Source organism: Thermobia domestica, chromosome 10 (assembly GCF_964235325.1).
Source record: "Thermobia domestica chromosome 10, izTheDome1.hap1.1, whole genome shotgun sequence".
In the NCBI taxonomy this organism is placed as follows: Eukaryota; Metazoa; Arthropoda; class Insecta; order Zygentoma; family Lepismatidae; genus Thermobia; species Thermobia domestica.
Window position 1 is genome coordinate 182,003,065 of NC_137463.1, and position 21,488 is coordinate 182,024,552.

The 21,488-nt window shown below is 36.4% G+C and overlaps 1 protein-coding gene across 2 annotated transcripts in view; it reads left to right on the plus strand.

Moving 5' to 3' along the window:
• LOC145662866 (uncharacterized) overlaps positions 1-21,488 on the plus strand; it is a 224,548-nt gene that overhangs the window by 99,471 nt on the left and 103,589 nt on the right. For both annotated transcript variants that reach the window (XM_081728807.1, XM_081728808.1), the window contains exon 2: positions 18,475-18,588. In XM_081728807.1, the coding sequence (XP_081584933.1) occupies positions 18,475-18,588 (114 nt within the window). The remainder of the gene's footprint in view (positions 1-18,474; positions 18,589-21,488) is intronic.

Genomic DNA, 21,488 nt, shown 5'->3' on the forward strand with positions numbered 1-21,488 from the left:
TAGAAGAAGTGTAAAATTTATACATTAGTCTCATCAGACATTGCCGCATTTCGTACATAATTTGAATACAAATAGTTAAAACATTTCTATCCGATGGCAAAAATATATTGACCGCCCCTCGTATTAACAAAGAACAAAGTATAAAGTTTAACTATTTGTTAATGGGAATGCTTGAAATAAAGATTTTATTTTGACATTAAAACAATATTTGTAATATTAATTATTTTTGTTAGGTTTTGTTTCGTGTTGTGTTGAACACGTGACCAGTATGTTGCGTCGCTCCATCTCTAACAGATGTATCAAAAGGTTCTGAAACTAGTGGTCGTCGCGACTTTTATTCACATTCCTCCTTAGTTTGCCTCACGACGTTGGGTGGACGTTCTGGTCGGGAATCGAACCCATGACCACGCGGACATCAGTCCAATGCTTTAACCATTAGAAATGAAATCTTTAAGTTTTACGTCCCACGGTTATGCCGGTTAGGCTAAAGGAGACGGTGATGATGAGTAATGAATGAAATGGTGGAATGAAGGAAGTGGGAGGAAACGGGAGAACCCCGAGAAAACCCACGCACACGGTTTTTGTCCACCACAAAGTTCACTTGACGGGTTCTGGGATCGAACCCGGGACCCCAAGCACCAGAGGTGAACGCTCTACCACTGAGCCACCGCGGCCCCGCTTTAACCATTAGACTATAATGCCCCATCCTTAGTAGCTACTAGCATAAAATACTGATTTTTTTTTTATCCAATAACTATATTGCAGGGATGCAAATAAGCAACAAAATTTTGCTAGCCCAAGGAAAAAAGCTACTTGTTCACATACCACAATAGAGATAATTTATCTACTTACCTTCAGTATGATACAAGTATTAAATACTCGCCCGCACCGATAAACCACTCACCTGGTTATTTGCATCCCTGCTATATTGGATATTGGATAGATGAAAGGTTCTTCTACCTTCGAAGATAAAGATGTTTCAGATTTCTATAAATATGAATATATACAATAGAGAAACAAAAAATGGAAACTAATGGAATTATCACCGTTAGTGTTGTAATATTTATATTTAAATATTCTAATTTGTTGTTTGTAGAAATTTAGCATTCCTTTTCAGGGTTTCAGCAGCGAGGCTATGTGAAATGTGAAACTACAAATTAAGTTGGAATCTGAACCAGCGTAGTGCGTTCAATACTCTCTCAGCGGGAATCGAACTCTGGACCTCGTACACCCAGGGTACATGCACTAGCCACTAAATAAGAGGATAGAGTAATATTTTTTACTGTTAGGCCTATGGATGGTCTTCAATTGACTGAAATGTGACACTTAAAATGCACAAAAGATCGTTGCCCTTTCATTTGAACCTACTTTGGTAACGCTTCTCTAGCATTGCGTTTTTGTAGCGTTAATTCAGTGTTTTCTAATCACATCCTGCAGGATGAAGTTAGTTCTCCGACAATATCCCAACCAGTTTCTCTTTCTCTTGTATATTGCATCCAATATTGTTATTTTCTCCCTCATTATTTCTAGCATTTTCTATTAGTTTCCTGTTCTACCTAATTTCTCTCATTCTTCTCCATACTCACGTTTCTTTTAAAAAAGAACTCTATATTGGAGTTAATAAGCAGAATACATTTGACAAAGTATCTTTTAAAAATGTATTTCATATACTCTGTTATTTAATTTTTGCTGTTATATTTGTTTGTAATTGAAAATTCATGAATAGCTGATAATATATGGTAGTTAAACTTAAAGGTATCAGTTGTACACAGACTTATTAGGAAAGGACTTTTGATTGATTTATAAGAGCCAAAATCAACAATTGTGAATTACTGATTATTTTATTTTATTTTATTTTTTTAGCTACTTGGAGGCAGTATCGTGATTTATCAGGTCATGCAACGTTGTGCCATTACGCTTCGGTCCAATGACGATGGGCACGTGCCCATTGCAAACGTAATCGATGATGTCGTGTGGTTATAGGAAAGCCAGCAAGAGAAGGTCTCCGACAGGTTGCAGTGACGTTGCCACTACTCAAGTGTCAAGGCTTTTTTCGGTGAATCTATAGTGGCAATTTAATTAATGGTGTAAGACAGAGTGACCCTAGTTGGTAACACTGGTAAAAAAAAAACTGGGACTGCACTGTCCCTCCGCATGTACTAAGAAATGTCAGAGACCATCACTTGCTGGTTCTGCATACATGTGGGACGTCGACCTGCAGAGCCCATATCTAACATTGTGCTGTGAACTGAGTGCTCAGACACGCTCGTGCTTTCCAGTGTTAAAATATAATAAAATCTACTGTTAATTGTGTCACAGTTTTCAACCTATCTTGTTGAACCTACTTCGACAATCTACAAGATTTGGCATCTTTTAATGAGGTGTGGCCTCCCCATGTCTTGTGGTTTGGTGCTGGTTCCACCATTCTTTTCCCATATTTGGAAAACTCTAACCACAGCAGTTCGCGAACATCCAACAAGTCACGCGCTTTCTGAGATGATAATTCCCAACCATCTGGCCATCACATCTGTTATACATCGCTGGCCTTCCCCATCATACGCGCAAGCATCACACAAACTGATCGAGTGAGAACCTGTTACCGTCTGGCGAGGAGTTCTGCCTTGCCCTGTGCCTCTTACATCAGCCTAGCAACTTCATTCAAAAAGTAGCGGATGGTCATAATGTTTTGGGTGACCAGTGTATTTGTAGAATTTGACGTTATTACGATTTCCCCAAAAATATATAATTACGATGACATGCATGTCTGCAAGTCGGTTAATGGCGTCATCGTGTGTGAGAGATTAATGAGAAAGTCAATAGGAATAAAACTGGGCACCAAACAACTTGTAAATAGCAAAGAAGTTTTTGATTTGTGTAACATTTATAATATTGTCTTATAAGTAGTTTATTTGATATTAGTTTTAAATATAAACTGTTTTCAGCAAATGTTGTTGTTTGAATTAATGTCAAAGAAATATTCTTAACGTTAATATTAATACACTTATTTCTTCAACAAACTATGATCGATCCAAAATATTGATATCATAAGGTGATTCCAGAGGGCGCCACTAGCTTAATACGTTCGCCTCCCAGTCGTTTATTTAATATTACATTGTTACTGTATTTACTAAATTTGTAATTCTTGAGGGCTTTGAAAGTTATTACCACCAAATGCTAAATTCTAGCAAATAGTTGTAATTCTCAAGGATGTCATTCCTAAAAGCAACATCATGTATATTATTATTATTATTATTATTATTATTATTATTATTATTATTATTATTATTATTATTATTATTATTATTATTATTATTATTATTATTATTATTATTATTATTATTATTAGGGACGGGATTTTAAGGTGCAAAAATTGTGTAGCAAAAAGGGAATAAAAGGGGCTGAAAAATCATTCAAAAAGGTGCAAAAAAGGTGCTAATAGGATATCTTTATTAACTGCTATAGTATACAGTTACATGAACATTCTTTACTCGTTATACCAGCAAATATTGTTAAAATCTTGGTTTTAATCATTTGACATAAATTGCAAAATTGTTTTATTTTATCTCAAACTTGTATAATACTCAACATTCTTGTAATAAAATTGAGGTTAAAACGAACTCGGTATTTAAAAAAGAACAACAACTTAGCAATCTAGTGGCTTGAGAAACTGTTACACACTACTGTTTTTTTTTTTTTTTTTTTTTTTTTTTTTACTGGTTATACTTGATTATGTTCAACATTTCTATGTTTTCGAATGTTAGTTTCTGCCGCTTGGAGCTCAGAAGATCCTTGTATGTGGAGAAATTTTGCTCGACGTCAACGGAAACCAGTGGTACACATCTTGTAAGCACATAGACAGGAAGTTCAGTTGACGTTGCAAAGGTTTCTATGTCCGGATTTTTTCGCAAATCAGTTCAAATTTATCCCTAGCAAATCCGTCAAGATTGCGTCTAAATTTATGGAATGTTACATGTAAACAAAAATTGAAAATAAAACATATTATTCTGTCCAATTTTTTTTAAAAAAGAGAGAGAAAAGGGACAATAAAAGTGCTGAAGGCTAAAAGAAGTAAGAAAAAGGGAAATTTTATGAATCCACCGAAAAAGGTGAAACATTCATTAAAAAGGTGCAACAAAGTGCGTTCATTTCAGTTCGTTTTATGCCCGAAAATACATATTTTAAACTTTGGTTGTTATAACAACAACATTTTTAGAAAAGGTGCTGCACCTTAAAATCCGCTCTCTAATTATTATTATTACAGGTGTATATTATCATTGTCATCCTAGATCGAGACAGTCCCAAGAATATTTACTCTCTGCACACCCTTCTGGAATTTGAGCTATCTAATTCTGACATCTATGTTTGTCCATCTTTAACCGTTTTTGAGTCCGTAAGGTACGATAATATAAACATTTATTCGTTTCGTTATGATATAAACGCTAGGAATTACATAATATCATAACGAATGTTCAAGAACATTTAGGTACCGCAAACTGGGTATACTTGGCTCATTAAAAAAAGAAATCAAAATTCCCATTCTAATATCTCCTAAGATTAGGGGGGTAACTTAATAACATTTCTCCTTGTTAAAATGCAATCCTTTGGCTTTCTTTTGAAAGCAGTAAATGATCAATGTGATCAAGAATGATGATTATAGTTCCAATTCTTTGATGCCATGCTAGATTTTTCATAGTTGGGGTAACTTTAGCCCATTTGTCAAAATGACTAATTAATACACGAAAGTATTATTGTAAGCCTGTATTTGAGAAACAGAAGAGAAGAATAAAAGTGCTGAAGGGCGATATTATAAACACATTGGTAAAATTATCAATATTTTTACTCAATTTCAATCGAACGAGAAATATCGCTCAATAAAGATATTTGTAGTCTACTTGGGTGAATACGAAACATCTATGAAAGAACGCTACAAATTTGTGAATACGTAACTTAAAATGCCTGTATTACAAACATAGGTTCTAGGTGTGAAATCACTTTGCTCAATTTAGAGGCAAACAAAAATATTGTTCAATGAAAATCTCTCTAGGTGGATGAATACTTAACATCCAAAAATAGGAGCACCATATTCTTCATTGCGGTAGAGTACTTTACCGGTACCATACTGCTCAGTTTTAGGAAGAAAATTCTTGCAAATCAGGCACTGTATAATGTCCTCGTTTAGAAGCTAGTGGGGGTTAATCTTCCTTATTACATCGTACCACTTGTACATCATTTCATCTTTAATATTGGGCCTTTTCCAACACTTAGAAAGAATGGGTCAATGTTACCCCATGCAATTAAACGCTTAATTGTGCTTAATTGAACGAACATGTAAGATGTTAGCTTATTAATATTCGCTACTGAACATGTTTTTTATGTTCTACTTACTTGTACATTGAAGATGTGTCACTTTAATGCAATGAACAAAAGTTGTAGAACTTGAAATATAATAAATGTTTACTTGTTAACAGTTTCTAGCATTTTGCCTCCCATGTTCCGGAAATAAATCACTAGCGTCAATATTCATGTGTTCTCAATGTTGTAATACTTCGATCCACAACTTTTCTTACTGGTAAAATAATAATAATAATAATAATAACCCATGTAGGAAAAAATCAAATCTTCCTTTTCCTTTGTGTCAAAGTTGCCTTTAAAGGGCCAAATTATACCCAGTTTACGTTATAGGTTTTATTGTGAGGGGATGTAACCAGTATAAGGCGTTCTTGTAATACAGAGAACTAGTAAAACAAGTGTTGCGCCGAAAGCTGGTAGTCATCTTGTGAGCTAGTAAATGTGAAGATGTGTTTGATTTTCATTTCCTGGGAAATAATGGAACGACGTGAGTAGCAATATTTACTTTTTCCAAGAACTTAATAAAATACACTAAACAGAACTTTTGTTTGAGTCTGAAAGCTTAGTTGCTATACCTATCTGTTTCCATCAATGATAGAATGATGCAGTGACGAAAATTCATATACTTCACTATTAATCATTCAAATTGGATTTACTTTTTACATCTGAAATTTGACTTTGGCTTACTTAATGGCAAAGTCTATGGTGAACAATATCGTCCATGGTTTTTCTCGCAATCATTCCGTTCTATTTCAACTAAATCTTAAAATAAAATTGTTCCTTATTTGCGGCATCAATCCGTTATAGGCATAAACGTGGGATTTAACCTTAGTATTCAGCATTTAACCTTAGTATAATAGGTATTCTGCCAATGTTGACAGATCACTTGCTGCAATTGAGAAATTTCCATGCTCCACGATCTTCCGCTAACCTTATCGTCTTTATGTACGATTTTTCTATTTTGATATCATCTATCAATTGTAGCTTCCTTTCCCTCACCCTTTGTTTCCAGCCACCATAGCATATCCCTAATAATCATGATACAGTTCCTTCTTAGCCAAGGCATCAACCAGTTTCTCATCCTCTTCTCAATAATATCTAAAACTATTCTTTTCTCCCCACCATTTCTAACACCCTCTCATTAGTATTCCGTTCGTCTCCATTCTTCTCCACACCTACGTTTTGAAAGCTTCCGGTCGTTTTTAATCATTTTTGAGTAATGTCCATGTTTGTGCTTCATACATACTTTAGTATTGTGTGTAAGAAACTCAATAACAATGTATTTTCTTGAAATCTTCCAGTTTAACCTCCCTCGACTATACCCTTTAGGCCAAGGAAGACGATAATTAAAGCAAGTGAATGATGATGGGAAAATTGGCAGAATGAGATTGTAGGAGGAATAACCCGAGAAAACCCACGGACAGGATGTTGTTCACCACAAGCTTACTTGGCTAGGGATCAAACCAAAGACTCCACGCGCCAGAGGGAAATGCTCTACCACCGAGCCATCGTCCGCCCTATATTTTTTCGATATTAGAGCCCATATATTTCAAGTGCAAACACTACAATATTCCTTGTTGGTAAATTTCGTACTTATCATAAGATAAGTTAAAGTTCCTTTAAAAAAAATAAGCTGTTACTGTTTCCTTGCTCAAACAAGAACAATATTATTAAATCAGATGAATATGAAATGAACGTATTTCATATCAAGTTTTAGATTATTATTATTATTATTATTATTATTATTATTATTATTATTATTATTATTATTATTATTATTATTATTATTATTATTTTAAGATTAGGATTCACAAGAATTCCTTCACACTTGTCTGTATACACCTAACTACTCAACTTAAGGTTATTTTTAAGGGACAAGCTTTGCTGATAGATGTCACTACAGTCTTCGTATCTCTTTCATGTATTTCTTTTACCTTTCACGAAAATTCACGATTTCTCTTAACAAATTTCAACCTAGAGATTTCAAATTTTTCGAGAAGAAACTTCAAAACCCATCGAAGACAACAATCCATGCTGATTTTTTATTTAGAATTTTCTTCATTGTTGAAATGACTTGTTTGTTGAAAGGGATATCCAAACCTTTAACAATATAACTCTTTCAAAAATGAAGAAAATTATAAATAAGAAATCGGCACGGATTGTTGTCTTCGATATATTATGAAGTTCCTTCTCCAAAAGTTTGAAGTCTCTAGGCTGAAATTTGTAAGAGAAATTGTAAATTTGCGTGAAACGTAAAAAACACATGAGAGAGATACGAAGACTGTAGTGACATCTATTGAAAAAACTTGTCCCTTTACACCAACCTTAAGGGATGCATCTGAATGAGATTTGCCCACTTGCCCTCTTTGTAATACATTTCTTGTAGATTGTATACGCAGGTAGATAATTAATTACTCTGTTGACTTAAATGATTTAAAAATATATTACCTATTTAGGAGCCAATTAAGATTGACTTAAGCAGAGTATGATGACTAAATTTTTTTTAAAAAAGTGGTTGCTCTGTAGTCTCCTGGCTACAGTGCACGAGATCGTCAGTGCAAAACTTGGTGGGAACATTGTTCGTGTGATACAAATAGGAATAGACGGGGCCTATGACACAATTCTCTAATCAAGCTTCCTTGAATACGAAATAGTATAGCAAAATATGAGTTTGTTGTGTGTCAAATTATACTCGCGTGACTCGCCAATTGCATCGAATTGAAGTTCAGCCTTGTTCGGAACATGCGTAAATAGTATTGTATTTCACGTTCTTCATAACTTCATTACTGAATAAGGAAATAAGGAAGAGAAGCAAATCATCAGTAAAAGCGAATAGAAATTTGCATTGTATTATAACAATCTCTTCTTCCTTCATAACCTAGTTGTTGTATAAGAATGTAAAACAGAGCAAATTAGTTTGTAATTTTGTTTGCTTACTCTTTTGTGGATACATGGCGCATGTTGTGTATTGCAACACTGCAACACTATTCAAAGTGTCTCCAAATCAACATAGCTTCTTCAGCTGTACTCTCTACAATCGATTCCCCTCATGTTTATAACATTACAGTTGAATGAACATTTTTTTTTTTTTTTTTAATGTTTAGTTTCTGTATTTTCTATCTCTCTCGTCTAGGTCAGTTAATGCAATATTGTTTAGATCCAGATTTATTGTTTTAATATGGTTATATTTTCCATCTAGGGTTTGAAGCATGCTTTTATAAATACTGCAAGACATCTAACTTCCACATGGAAACGTTTTGTATTTTTATTTTCCTGTGAGAATAGAGAGAAATCTTCAGTGGTCATGCCATGAATTTAAATCATATATCATATTTAATATCCAGAGTATGAATAAAATTTATTAAACGTTTGTGTGATTCTGAATTTCAATTCCGTACTGTAATTTCCTAAATAACAAACATGTATGCATACAAATATTCTGAAAATCTGTTCACTATCTCTTCAAATTGTAATTTACGTGAAGCTTTTTATACTCCAGTGTAGTTATTTGATCAGAGATTGAGCATTTAGTGCGTGTTTGATCGCGAATTCGATTCCCGGTGGTGGACATAGAATTTTTTTGTGTGTGTTAACCTAGAAACAACTGCAGAACTACTTGAATTAATAGCTAGGAAATTCTTTTGTAAAGATTTTCTCTTTTAGGGTAGAGCTAAACGGAGAGTTCCATCAGCATAAAACAATATGATACCGTTGTTCAGCACTAGATCTTCAACTGCTGACACATTAATCTCGATTCCCGGAGCTCATGTAGCTCATGTCCCGTCTCCTATAGTTTCGCTGTTGAAAGGGACGTTAAACTCAAAATCAACTCAACTCAACATTAAAAATAATCTCCACACACTTTGCAACTGTTAATGAAATCTCAAAATTGGATTTTAATTTCTTCACATAGTATATCCTGAATAACAATACAAATTTTCTCTTTTAGACCCTGTACAGTTAAAGAGTTTTTCAACGTATACTTTTCCATAATGTCCCCATCCCTCTCCTCTCCCGTCCGCACAAATTCAAATCAGAAGACTCAGTAAAGCAAATCGATTTTGATTCTGACTAACGTTAGCTGGATTTCCTAACCAATGGTACCTTCAATTCAGGGATCAGTATCACAGTGTTATAGTATTAAAAACTGGCAAAGCATTATTCCATTTAATATGAGTTTAAATTGAGTTTACAGGGACCACTATCATGGTTGTCAAATGTCCGAAGTGTATTGTTCTGATGAAAGTGAAGAAAGATCTCGTATCTCTTTATCGCAGAATCATTTTCAAAACTTCTGATGATCAAACACTGTGTCCGAGTTCCCTTCTCGGAGGATAATACAAAGCAAATTTCTTTGTTTGTTAATCTGACGTCACGCAAATTTCTAGTAATGAACAGTCACGTTAATAGATTATGCTACTTGCACTATCGCTTACTACTCATTGATTTAAATCAACACAAGGTTAGACTATATATAGAGGATTATGCTACTTGGACTATCGCTTGCTACTCACTGATTTAAATCAACACAAGGTTATAGTACTATATAGCGGATTTTGCTACTTGGGGTATCGCTTGCTACTCATTGATTTAAATCAACACAAGGTTATAGGACTATATAGCGGATTATGCTACTTGGGGTATCGCTTGCTACTCATTGGTTTAAATCAACACAAGGTTATAGGACTATATAGCGGATTATGCTACTTGGGGTATCGCTTACTACTCATTGATTTAAATCAACACAAGGTTATAGGACTATATAGCGGATTATGCTACTTGGGGTATCGCTTGCTACTCATTGATTTAAATCAACACAAGGTTATAGGACTATATAGCGGATTATGCTACTTGGGGTATCGCTTGCTACTCATTGGTTTAAATCAACACAAGGTTATAGGACTATATAGCGGATTATGCTACTTGGGGTATCGCTTGCTACTCATTGATTTAAATCAACACAAGGTTATAGGACTATATAACGGATTATGCTACTTGGGGTATCGCTTGCTACTCATTCGTTTAAATCAATACAAGGCTGTGTATAACAAAGTCCTTAAATAATTGCAGAAATATGTCATGGAGTTTCGGATGGTTGGTAGAGAACTCAATAAATAAATACAAAAATAAATTAAAGAATTAGAACTTTCAATTAAGGGTGATTGAAACCTATAGTGTACAGCAGGTCGAAAGCTTGGGGGCGAACAAATAATTATGTCATTACATTAAAATAATAATAATAATAATAATAGGAATTGTAAATGAATTCTACGAAATTTTAAGTGAACTATAAGGAACTTTCCAAGTAAGTGGAGCATCAATCTTTGTAATACTCTTCAATGGATCTATATAAAAAAGAAGAAAATAATATTTTGTACTTTCTTAGCCCTGTTTCCTTGAAGTTCTTAGCATCACTCTTCTCTCTCTCTCTCTCTCTCTCTCTGTCTCTCTCTCTGTCTCTCTCTCTCTCTCTTGCTATCCTTTTTCTCTATGTTTTCTTCAATGTTCCTTACTTCTTAGTTCGTTTTCTTTCCCAAATTTTCAGTCGTTCGCTGCCTGGCACGAGTTCGCTTCTCACGAAACTCGCTTGCTTCCGGTCGGTCGATTATGGCTTAGCGTGTTAGGTTCCTCTTCTTCTCCTTCAGCCGGCCGGATTGGACTCTTTTACTTTAGATGGGATATATATTTGTAGTATATATGCATGTAAAAAAAATGGCGTTAGCGTCTCATCTGACGAACTAGAAAAAATAAAAAGACTTTCCGTCGGAAGGGAACGTTGCTTAACATCTCGGCGGCGCCAGCAGAAAATACCTCCACGAGGTGTCTCATCATGCAAACATTTATCCACCAACATCCCATTATTTTTCATTTTTATTACATTTTTCTTCTAGATTTTTTTCTGGTGAAAGTTTGTTTATTTTTTTATTTTCTGATTTTTCTTCTTAATTACTTTCTGTTCTGGTTTGTTTTGAGATTTCGAAATATTCTTTTCCGGTGTTTTCTGTTTCTATTCCAAGAAGTGCATAAAACTGGGATGAAATTTCAGATATTTCTTAGGATTTATAGCAATAACTCTCAAAATATTTGGAACTGGGGCGACAAGGACCTAAACTAGCGAAACAGTGAGAATTTAGGAAATATTTCCTTTTCTTGTTTCTGCGCAACAGTCCAATATTTCTCGTAGAAGAGATTGGCTGCGTGAAGCAAATTAGAGCATGCTTGCTAGCATTGAGGTATTGAGTCGACTTGATTTACAGACAAGTAGAAACTGACATTATTTTATTCATTTAGTTAGTTAGTTATCTATTTTTGTGTAGATTTGTGTCAAAAAGTGTTGAAAATATGTAGAAAACATACAGAAGACTTCCGTCCACCTGATTTAGACATGTTATGTTTTGTTTTGACATTTCTTGTTAATATTTGAACTCTGCTCTGAATTCACTTTTCCCCAGAGTTTCATTTAAAAATCGAGCAGAGGAAGCTTCTGACATTACTGTTGTTTGAAGTAATATGCTATAGGCCTACTCTGTAGCATACTTTCTTTCATACACAAAAATATTTTAACTTCATTTTCTCGTCGGTAGTATTTGGACAAAGCTGAAAAGCCTTGATTCGCAATTTCAGAATTGCAAAATAAAATGTAAACATTGGTTTTATTTTGCACAAAGCAGATATTTTACACAAAGATTAACTGAATATTTGAAGTTTAGTTTCAGAGAAGTGACTATCGGAAGCCGAAAAAAAAAATGGACTGACTGCAAGCTTGAAGTTTAGTAGTAAAAGTACAGTAAGTAGGGTCTAAACTGAGGTACAGAGGATTTTCTTTCTATATTAGCCGTATATAGAAAATAAATGTCGAAAATTCCAATAAAATATATGACTATGGTGAACATATGGACTTCATATACTGTAGGATGGGTCTTCTAAAAGGTATCCTTCTGTGAACAGACATATTAACTTATAGGGTGGGTGATGGCTAAGCTAGGAAAAAACTTGAAGGCACACGACTTTCCGTTCTTCTTTCAAGTAAGTTTCGACTTTATTTATACCATCTCTGACTTACTCTCATTTTGTTTTCCGTTTGACCCAACTAATCCTCTTCATTCTTCTCCACACCCACATTTCGAAAGCTATATCATTTTAGGTAATGTCCATGTTTCTGCTCCATACAGTACATTTCAAAAGGAGACAATGATGCCCACTACTTTCTCCCTTCGCCCCATCATCATACATCTTGATATGATTATCTGACAATAGTAATGAACAAGAAATTGAGGCATTCTCCGGAAAAAGGGCCTATGGACTCGTAGGCCCTTTTCCGGAGATCGGCTTAAATGAACAATTATTCTTTGCTCAACAAGTGCTGAAAAGTTCGTTTTGATCTGGCAACACTATGCGAAGTTATGCGTCACCAATACTGCACTAATATGTGGACCCTGGGCGTGTTGGAAGCATTGCTGGAACTGAATCTGTGTTGCTATACGAGTTTTATGCTACTGGTAGTGGACAGTGGTGAAGAAATGATTAGAGGCGAACTGAATTCTAAAAAGAAAGTATCAAACACGAGATACAGAAACAAAAACGTCAAAGTGGAAAACTGTATAGTCGCAAAGAGGTAGAGCTATAGATAGAAAGATTTTCAAATCAGATGTAGATCTTCTCGTTTTCCTGTCACCAACAGATAGGGACTAGCTTGAATATATTATGCATATAATTTAACCAAACTCCATGTAAATGTGTTTTGTAGCCAACGCTTTATTTTTCGTTATCGCACATTGCGTAGTATTAATATTTTTAAATATTTATTTTGTGTTCTATGGAAACAGAGCACTTTGCTCACTACTACAAGACATTGCATTCTGTTACAATGTTAATTATGTAAAAAGATATTGAAGTTTTGTCTTGCTCCAAAGTTCTATTAAATACAAGTGGCACAACATTTCATTGTGTTTCTCTCAAACCCACCATTTTCACTATACGCCCTTAAGGAACTATTGGCCCGCTCAGATATATTTTTCTTTTATTCATAATACATTTGAACACATCGTATTTTGCCTTGTACTATCTTTTTCAGTTTATTTTGATTTTTGTGCACGGCATCTTGTGTTCTTTGGAAAAAGGACCTAGTGGGTAAGGTATTCATTATCTTTTTACCTGTTGAGACAGTATACGTATCCGAAAACATGTTTGCTACATAATTTCTGCGAGTGCTAAGTATGTCAGTACCTTTTGCAATTCATGTTTCACTTCAGAAATCTATTCAGCAGAAGTAACACAAACTTTCACTTGCGTTTTTCTCAAAACCATCATTTTGCCTATAGGCCCTTTTTCCGGAGAACGCCTCAATTTATTAAGTCTTAGTAAGTCCCCCTTATCCCGTCCTTAATTCGCACCTGGTGTGTATACCTTTCATCAAACAGGACTGGACCTAGTGGAAAAGTGGATCTGATATTAAGGACGGACTAGTTAAGAGACTCAACTAACATTAGGTTCTAATATCAAATTTTAGTATTATGTTTTACATAGAATGGTTGCCGCAGTGAAATCTTTCATGAAGGTGTCTAACCACGACCATAGACCTTTGATTCAGCAAAAAACAATTCCCAATAAGTTCACAATTCCTTTTCCACCCATGGCTCCAAAGACAATGAGATGAGATTTATCCATTTTATTCCTAAATTTCATTAATTAACCATAATTGTGATTTTCAGTTTTTTTTTTTTTTTTTTTTTTTTTTTTTTGCAACTTTCGAGAGCATTTGCTTAGGCAGTTCCAGAAAAGAGAGGCCTATAACAATGGAAATTATGTAAGCTTCTTGGTAAGCTTTAGAAGTAAAAGAAAAATTTGACAAATAAAAGTACATTTTATTGATATCTTTCAAGAACAAGTTAAAAAATAAAAAAATAAATAGTTTTCAAAGAAATCTTTGCATAAAATGATAGTAAGCACAATGTGCTGTTTGGTAATCTAATCAAAGTTTTCGAAATTATCTTCATTTATTCCCAGTCCATCTCCTATTCTTAATTTATTGCTGTAACAGCATAGTTGAGAGAGTAATTTTATCGAGTTGCTTATGACTATTCAGGTTTAAATAAAACCGAAAATTTAGCCTTCATGTCCAGACAGTTTAAATCGCACTTTATTTTGTCTAAGATATTGAGAATAATTAATACAGGCTAGAGTCTTAACACGATGAATAATCCTCGACAATACCAGGTAAGTAGGTGCTTACATATATCGGGTGTTCTGTAAATGGCGCCACGGACAACAGAGCGCTAATCTACAGATTAAAATAAAGCAAAAATATTATTTAACGGAGTGCCCTCCAGGGCCTCCTTCAATCGCTATAGGAAATCAAAATTTCACTATAAGGCAACATTGAAGATTAATTTGGAACTATTAGCGTTACTCTGCGAATCTATCAAACGCTTACATCGATTGTTAAGCTAATAAGTTGTCCTAGTGCCAACGTCTATCGACTTTAACTGCCATCTGGAAAGAATCGATAGAACTATTTGATGGATTGGTATATCTTCTCTGTGGTTCTTTATCTGCTCTGTAGTCCGTGGGCGCCATTTTTTTTAGAACATCCGATATATTAAATATGAATTTGATCACAACAACTATGTTTGATGGATGGGAAATAGACACTAGATATTTTTTTGTAACACTGAGATGATTCTTTTATATTGGTAATGATTTACTATTAAGTCATTCATAGCAGATGTAGACTTTTGTGGTAAGGTTAATTGTTGATATTGCTACATAATTATCAATGAGATCTTTGAAGTGTATGACTTAAAATGGCCGGAAGTCTTTTTTTTAAGTTATTACGCTCTTGAGTTGATTTTAGTTTAGCGTCCCTTTCAGCAGCGAGGCTATATGAGACGTGGACCTACTGATTAACGTGGAATCCGAACCACATGAGCTCCCGCCGGGAATCGAACCCGGGTCTCCCACGCCAAAGGCGCGTACGCTAACCGCTTAGCCACGGAGGAGCTCCTTATTACGCTCTCACATCTTGATAACCTGTAAAACATAATTTTATATTATCCTAATAAAATATAAGGAATAGTAGTGTATTGATAATTAACCATTAATCTATTATTATATTATAATTCACTTGATTTTTTCTTAGTTATGGTTAACATAATTATCAACAACACAGACGAATGCACTTAATATGTTTTCCTAACAAGTAACACTTCACATCGTTGCTGCCGGTCTGACGCTAAACTATACATTTTCGGAAAGCACTAGTCCTAAATAGGATAACTACACAGTGCGACGGTCAGACGTTGCCGCGTTCAGGACTTATGGAGCGTCAAACATTAACATGGGGTTTATGAGAGTTACAGGAAACGAAGAAGAACACAAGGTTTGTGACGTTTGAATCGACGTTGTCTGATTGAGCACTTGTTTGCGTAAGTTAAAGGGTACAATCAATGTGCAAATCGTCGAACAGAGCATGAGAGATGCAAAGAGTGCGCTCACAGTGTGCACACTTGACGAACGGTAGTTCGCCGCACGTGAAGCACACGTCACCTTCGTCGAGGGAGTCAAAGCAGTACTCGTGCGGAGAGATCCACATTCCCGGCTCCTCGTCCAGATAGCCAGCCTTGTGGAAAGCGTACCGGATCAGGTTCTTGAATCGGGGTGCGCTGAACTGGTAGAGTGAAAACGACTGTAGTGCCAGGAATCGATCGCGATGCCAGATATCCATGACACTGTCCATGGCCAGTGTGTCGGTCACAAAGCGTACAAAGGACTTGTACTGACGGAAGAAATGCACATCTAAAGGCTGAATCTTTCCAGTGCAACCACCAGGAATCAGTCTCTTGTGCAACGCAACGTCGGCAGGCTTCAGTGCGTTCGATAGATTGTCGTCCTTGTTCAGAGTCCACGAGTCCAATAGCAAAACGATCTTCTTCCGATCATCAGGCATGCTTGGCCAGAACACTTGCTCGTAGAAGTCCTTAAGGTCGTCCCTGTTCATGTTGGACGTTTTGCCAGCAAATGATTTGATGTTCGGTGGATCTGCAGGCTTGTTTCCCGGAAACTTTCCACTTGGTTCCGACACCAGTACATACATCGGCCGCAGAATCTCTCCGGCCATGGTGATCACGGGCATGATCATGTAGCTGTGGGTTGTTGCGCTCATGGATCCCACAACCGCTCGCACGACTGTTGTTCCTTTGGTACGGAGAGTGCGAGTACTCTGCAACAACTTCTTGAAGCTACTCTGATCTGCATTGGCAACCTGCGTTGGTGGGATGCTTTCGCTTGCAATGAGCTCGCGAGTCGCTAATACGAAAGCATCAGCCTGCTGCTGCAAGTCCAACTCTTTCAGTTGCCAGGTCCTGCCGACCCTGTGGGTGATTGCACGGTCCACGATGTTGTTGCGCTTCTTGAATCTGTACACCCACGACGGTGATGCCTTGAACTTGAGACTCTTGTTAGGGTCCAGTTCATTAGCTGTTTGCCTAGCCCAAATTCGCAACGTTCGATCGTGAATGATAGCAGTGTGCTGTTTCTCCGCGAACATGCCCCGAACTGCCTCATTGATCTCTGCCATCAGCGTCTTCTTGTCATCTTTGCCTTGTGTTGCCCCAAAGTGACGTAGCACGCCAATGTTCCGAATATACCTGAACTGATTCTGCAGAGTCGAGTGGGTAGCACGACCGGTCTTTGTGTTCCAAGGCCTACCTGTTTTTGGATTTACCGTCCAGTAGGCATAGGCTTTTGCCTTGTACTCGCGCCACTGCTCTGGTGTCATTTTGGAGTCTTCTGGAGGCTGATCCTGGAACTTCGGCTTCTTCACAGGAGAGGGCAGGTATTCTGACGCTGATGAGCCAGATGCGGAAGACGTATGAGACTGCTGCGATGACGAAGGCATCTCTGCATCCTCCTGCTCTTGGTCTTCCTCGTCTCCAAAATCCATGTCTCCGTCCCCCTGGTCACCATCACTGTCACCGAAGCCGAGCGTACGAATCTCTTCAACGACTTCCATCCCGCTGGTCAAAAGAGACTTGATGTGTGCCACCATCCTTTGCTCTTCCAAATTTGGATTGCGCTCATTTGTCCCGATCTCGGCCACCAGAGCCCAAACGACCACTTTCGGATCCATCTTACAACGCATACCTAAAAAACACAAAAACAACACAAATGTTAGCACAGAGTACAAATGCAAGACGAATTAGCATGAAATAATACGACTGCTACAACACAAATGTTAGCACAGAGTTCAAATGCAAGACGAATTAGCATGAAATAATACGACTGCTATGGTTACTCTCATAAACCCCATGTTAATGTTTGACGCTCCATAAGTCCTGAACGCGGCAACGTCTGACCGTCGCACTGTGTAGTTATCCTATTTAGGACTAGTGCTTTCCGAAAATGTATAGTTTAGCGTCAGACCGGCAGCAACGATGTGAAGTGTTACTTGTAAGCACATTGTTGTCGTATAGGTTATTCACTTTTGAGTGATCAATCGCTTTAGAAATGGCTCGAGTTCGTTATGTTTGAGCAGACATTCCCAGATAGAAATCCGATAGAGTGAAATGTTTTTGAGTCAGATCATGTGGTACTCAGACGTTGATCTTTTTGTAGCCACTTTCTCCAAGTGCTTTAACACTGTTTGATGACGGGTATTTAAGTCATTAGTAATGTCATGGCGGTTCGACTCTTGCCACAGTATCATTCACTTTTTCTCTGATTGGTCACCTAATGTCAGGAATATCTTGGACAACAAAATTTCCAGAACAAAAGCTGTGCATAACGTATCTTGGCCATAAACAGCATGAATTTATTATGGACTTGCGCAGCATTTGCGTCTTTATCGAAATAAAATTGGTAAATTTAGAGCAGTTTTGCGGAAAGTTCACTCATTTTTACGACACAATACTTTATGTCTGGTAATAATAATTTCCAGCAGTTTTTGCACATCTATCCTTAACTATGAGCTGCCAAATGACGTTAAGCCAGACTCCTTGCTACTTATATACTTTTGAGATTTTGGACACTAACGTCATCTCGTGCATAAAAGGCTCAATACTTTTTTACACGACCTGTGATATTGTATATTCTACCTTTGTCTAATGTTGGTTCTATTTTTGTTTTCAGGAAAGAGCTTTACGTTGACCATCACCGTCAGCACGTCCCCCCCTCAGGTAGCAACGTACAACAAAGCGATCAAAGTGACGGTAGACGGTCCTCGAGAGCCTCGGAGTAAGACCAGTGAGTATCGATCACTCTTATTTATTTAATTATTATATAAATTACACATGAAAGTATAATGTCTCTTGTATTAAATCCTACAAAGGTCTATTTGATTCATTGGGTGGATCAAGCATAACGTATGTTCACCAGTACGAACAACTAGTGATGAGCAAATGCAAGACCAAGACCAAGACCGGGGTGGTCTTGGTCTTGGTCTTGGTCTTGCACACCCAGTCTTGGTCTTGGTCTTGCATGCAAGAGTCTTGCAAGTCTTGCATTTAAGAAATCTCAAGCTTTTCATAGGTAAATTTTACTATGGATATAAGGGATAATAAACTCAACAATGCGCCAATAGTAACGGAAATACAATGTATGTTTCTAAATGTAATATAGCTTAACTTAAGTATGATGATAGTGTACAACATAGGTGACGACCTTTATTTTTAATGGGTGCCCACGCTTCACTACTTATAAGATATGCCTAAATCACAACGTTTCGTAATCTGTTTATATTTTTTTTAACAGATCCAACACTCCACTTGTTCAGAAACTGGGGAGGCTACCCCTGAGACGCAAGACGGCACAGATTATTGAAATACCATGAATTACAAACTTATTTTTAAACTCTAAAGGCGTCAGATATTTCTTTTCAACCACGATTAGCTAATCTTTGTATTAAACAAACTTCCAATTAAATATTGAGATTTTGTTTTACTGATTCCAATATGTACTCTATGGGGCATAAACATGGACATTACGCAAAAGAGATTTAAAAAATTGCAGGCTTTCGAAATGTGGGCACCTAAAAAAAAAAAAAAAAAAAAAAAAAAAAAGCTTAGAATGAGCTGTGTTGAACGTAAAACGAATGAGAAGGTGTTAGAAATATTAGCAGTTGGGGGGAAAAAGAACAATTTTAGATATTGTTAAAAGGAGGAAGAGAAACTGGTTATGGCTGAGGAGGAACTGTATTATAAGGGACGTGCTAGAGGGTATTGTGGAAGGAAAGAGATTGAGGGAGCGAAGGAGACTGTAGTTGAACAAAATTGCTACGTCAAGACGAAGAGACTAGCTGAGGACCACCGAACGTCGAACCTTGTCTGTTGAAGCAAATAACCTGCCAATAATGGCAGAATAGCTATTATGAAGATGATGATATGTTTAGCAATATTGACCAAAAAAGAGGGAGAGAAAATTAAAATAATAATTATTATAATCAAACCTCTTAATATTTTAAAATAATTTGAGTGAAAACTGAAAATGACTCAACTGTCTGTCTTGTATAAACTCTATTTATATGAATACTTTCGACCTGTATTAGAAATACAAAATAACGGCATCAAACTCCGTTATTTGAAGTCTCACTTGTAAATATGGGTTACTAGCATCAATTACCCACTTCGTTGGGTTAAACTTTTAAAAAAAAATAGTGATATATTTCGTTAGTCAGTCACTTTTTACTATTAGTAAAGCGCTCTCTGATATCGATCATTTTCCATTATTTTTATATTTCTCTCTCCTTCTCGTCCCCAAGTTGCAGGGCTAAATTTCGATTTAAACGGCATCAGAAGTGTCACTGTTCGTCTCAGAGACCCCGAAAACTATGGATTCGGCACTAATATCAGTCATTTTCAATAAACTTATAGCTATATCTCCTCCTCCCTCATGTTGCGAGGCACGGCATCGGAAGTGTCATTGTTCTTCCCAATGACCTCGAAAACCATGAATTCCACATTGATAATAATCATTTTAGATATTGTTTATATATCTCCTTTCTCCCCCAAGTTGCGGTGGTGAATTTGCATGTAAACGGGATAGGAAGTATCACTGTTCACCATAGCGACGCCGAAAACTATGGATTCGACACTAATACTTGATCATTTTTTTATCATTATTATGTATCTCCCTCTCCCCAAGTTACGAGGCTGAATTTGGTCGTAAATGGTATCGGAAGGTCAGTATTCAACTCAGCAACCTCGAAAATTATGGATTCGACACTAATATTAGTCCTTTTCGATCATTTTTATATCTCTTCCCTTTCCTCCGCCAAGCTACGGGACTGAATTTGAATTTATACAGCATCGGAAGTGTCACTGTTTAGCTCAGCGACCCCAAACATATAGATTCCATTTTAATATCGGTCATTTTCAATCCTTTTAAAATATCCTTCCCCTCCCTTCCCCTAAACTGCACCGTCAAAGTGATATGACAGCAACCATCTCAAGTCCGATCCTATGTTGAAAATGAGATCGAGTTCGGTCCGGTGGTTCAAGAGTTACTAATTTTATTTATTTTTGTACATTTTCCATCCCTTTCCCCTCTCTTAAGTTCTACCGCCAAAGTGATTTGATAAAAACCACCACAAGTCCGAACCTAATCTATGTTGTAAATTTGATTGAGATCGATCGGCTAGATCAAGAGTGATGAAGTCACAATGACAGTCACTTATATTTTTAGTTTTTTACATATATCTCCCTCCTCCCCCTCTCCTACGTTGCACCATCAAAGTAAAATTATAAAAATCGCTCCAGGCCTGAACTTCATCTATGTTGAACATTTGATCAAGATCGGTCGGGTGTTTCAAAAGTTATTAAGTTTTATTTATTATATATATATCCCTCTCACCTCCTCCAACCCTACGTTCTACCATCAAAATGAAACAAATTCTAAAAAACTTTCCAGTCCCGAACCTCATACATGTTGAAAATTGGATTGAGATCGGTTTAAGAGTTATTGTCACAAACTTAGTTACTTTTATTGATAGTGATTTTTGCACATCTCCTCTTCCTCCTCCTCCTCTCCTTCGTTGTTCTGTCAAAGTGAACTGACATGCAACATTCCAGGCTTGAACCTCATCTATGTTAAAAATTGATCGAGATTGGTCGTTTGGTTCAAGAGTTTGTAAGTTTTATTTATTATTT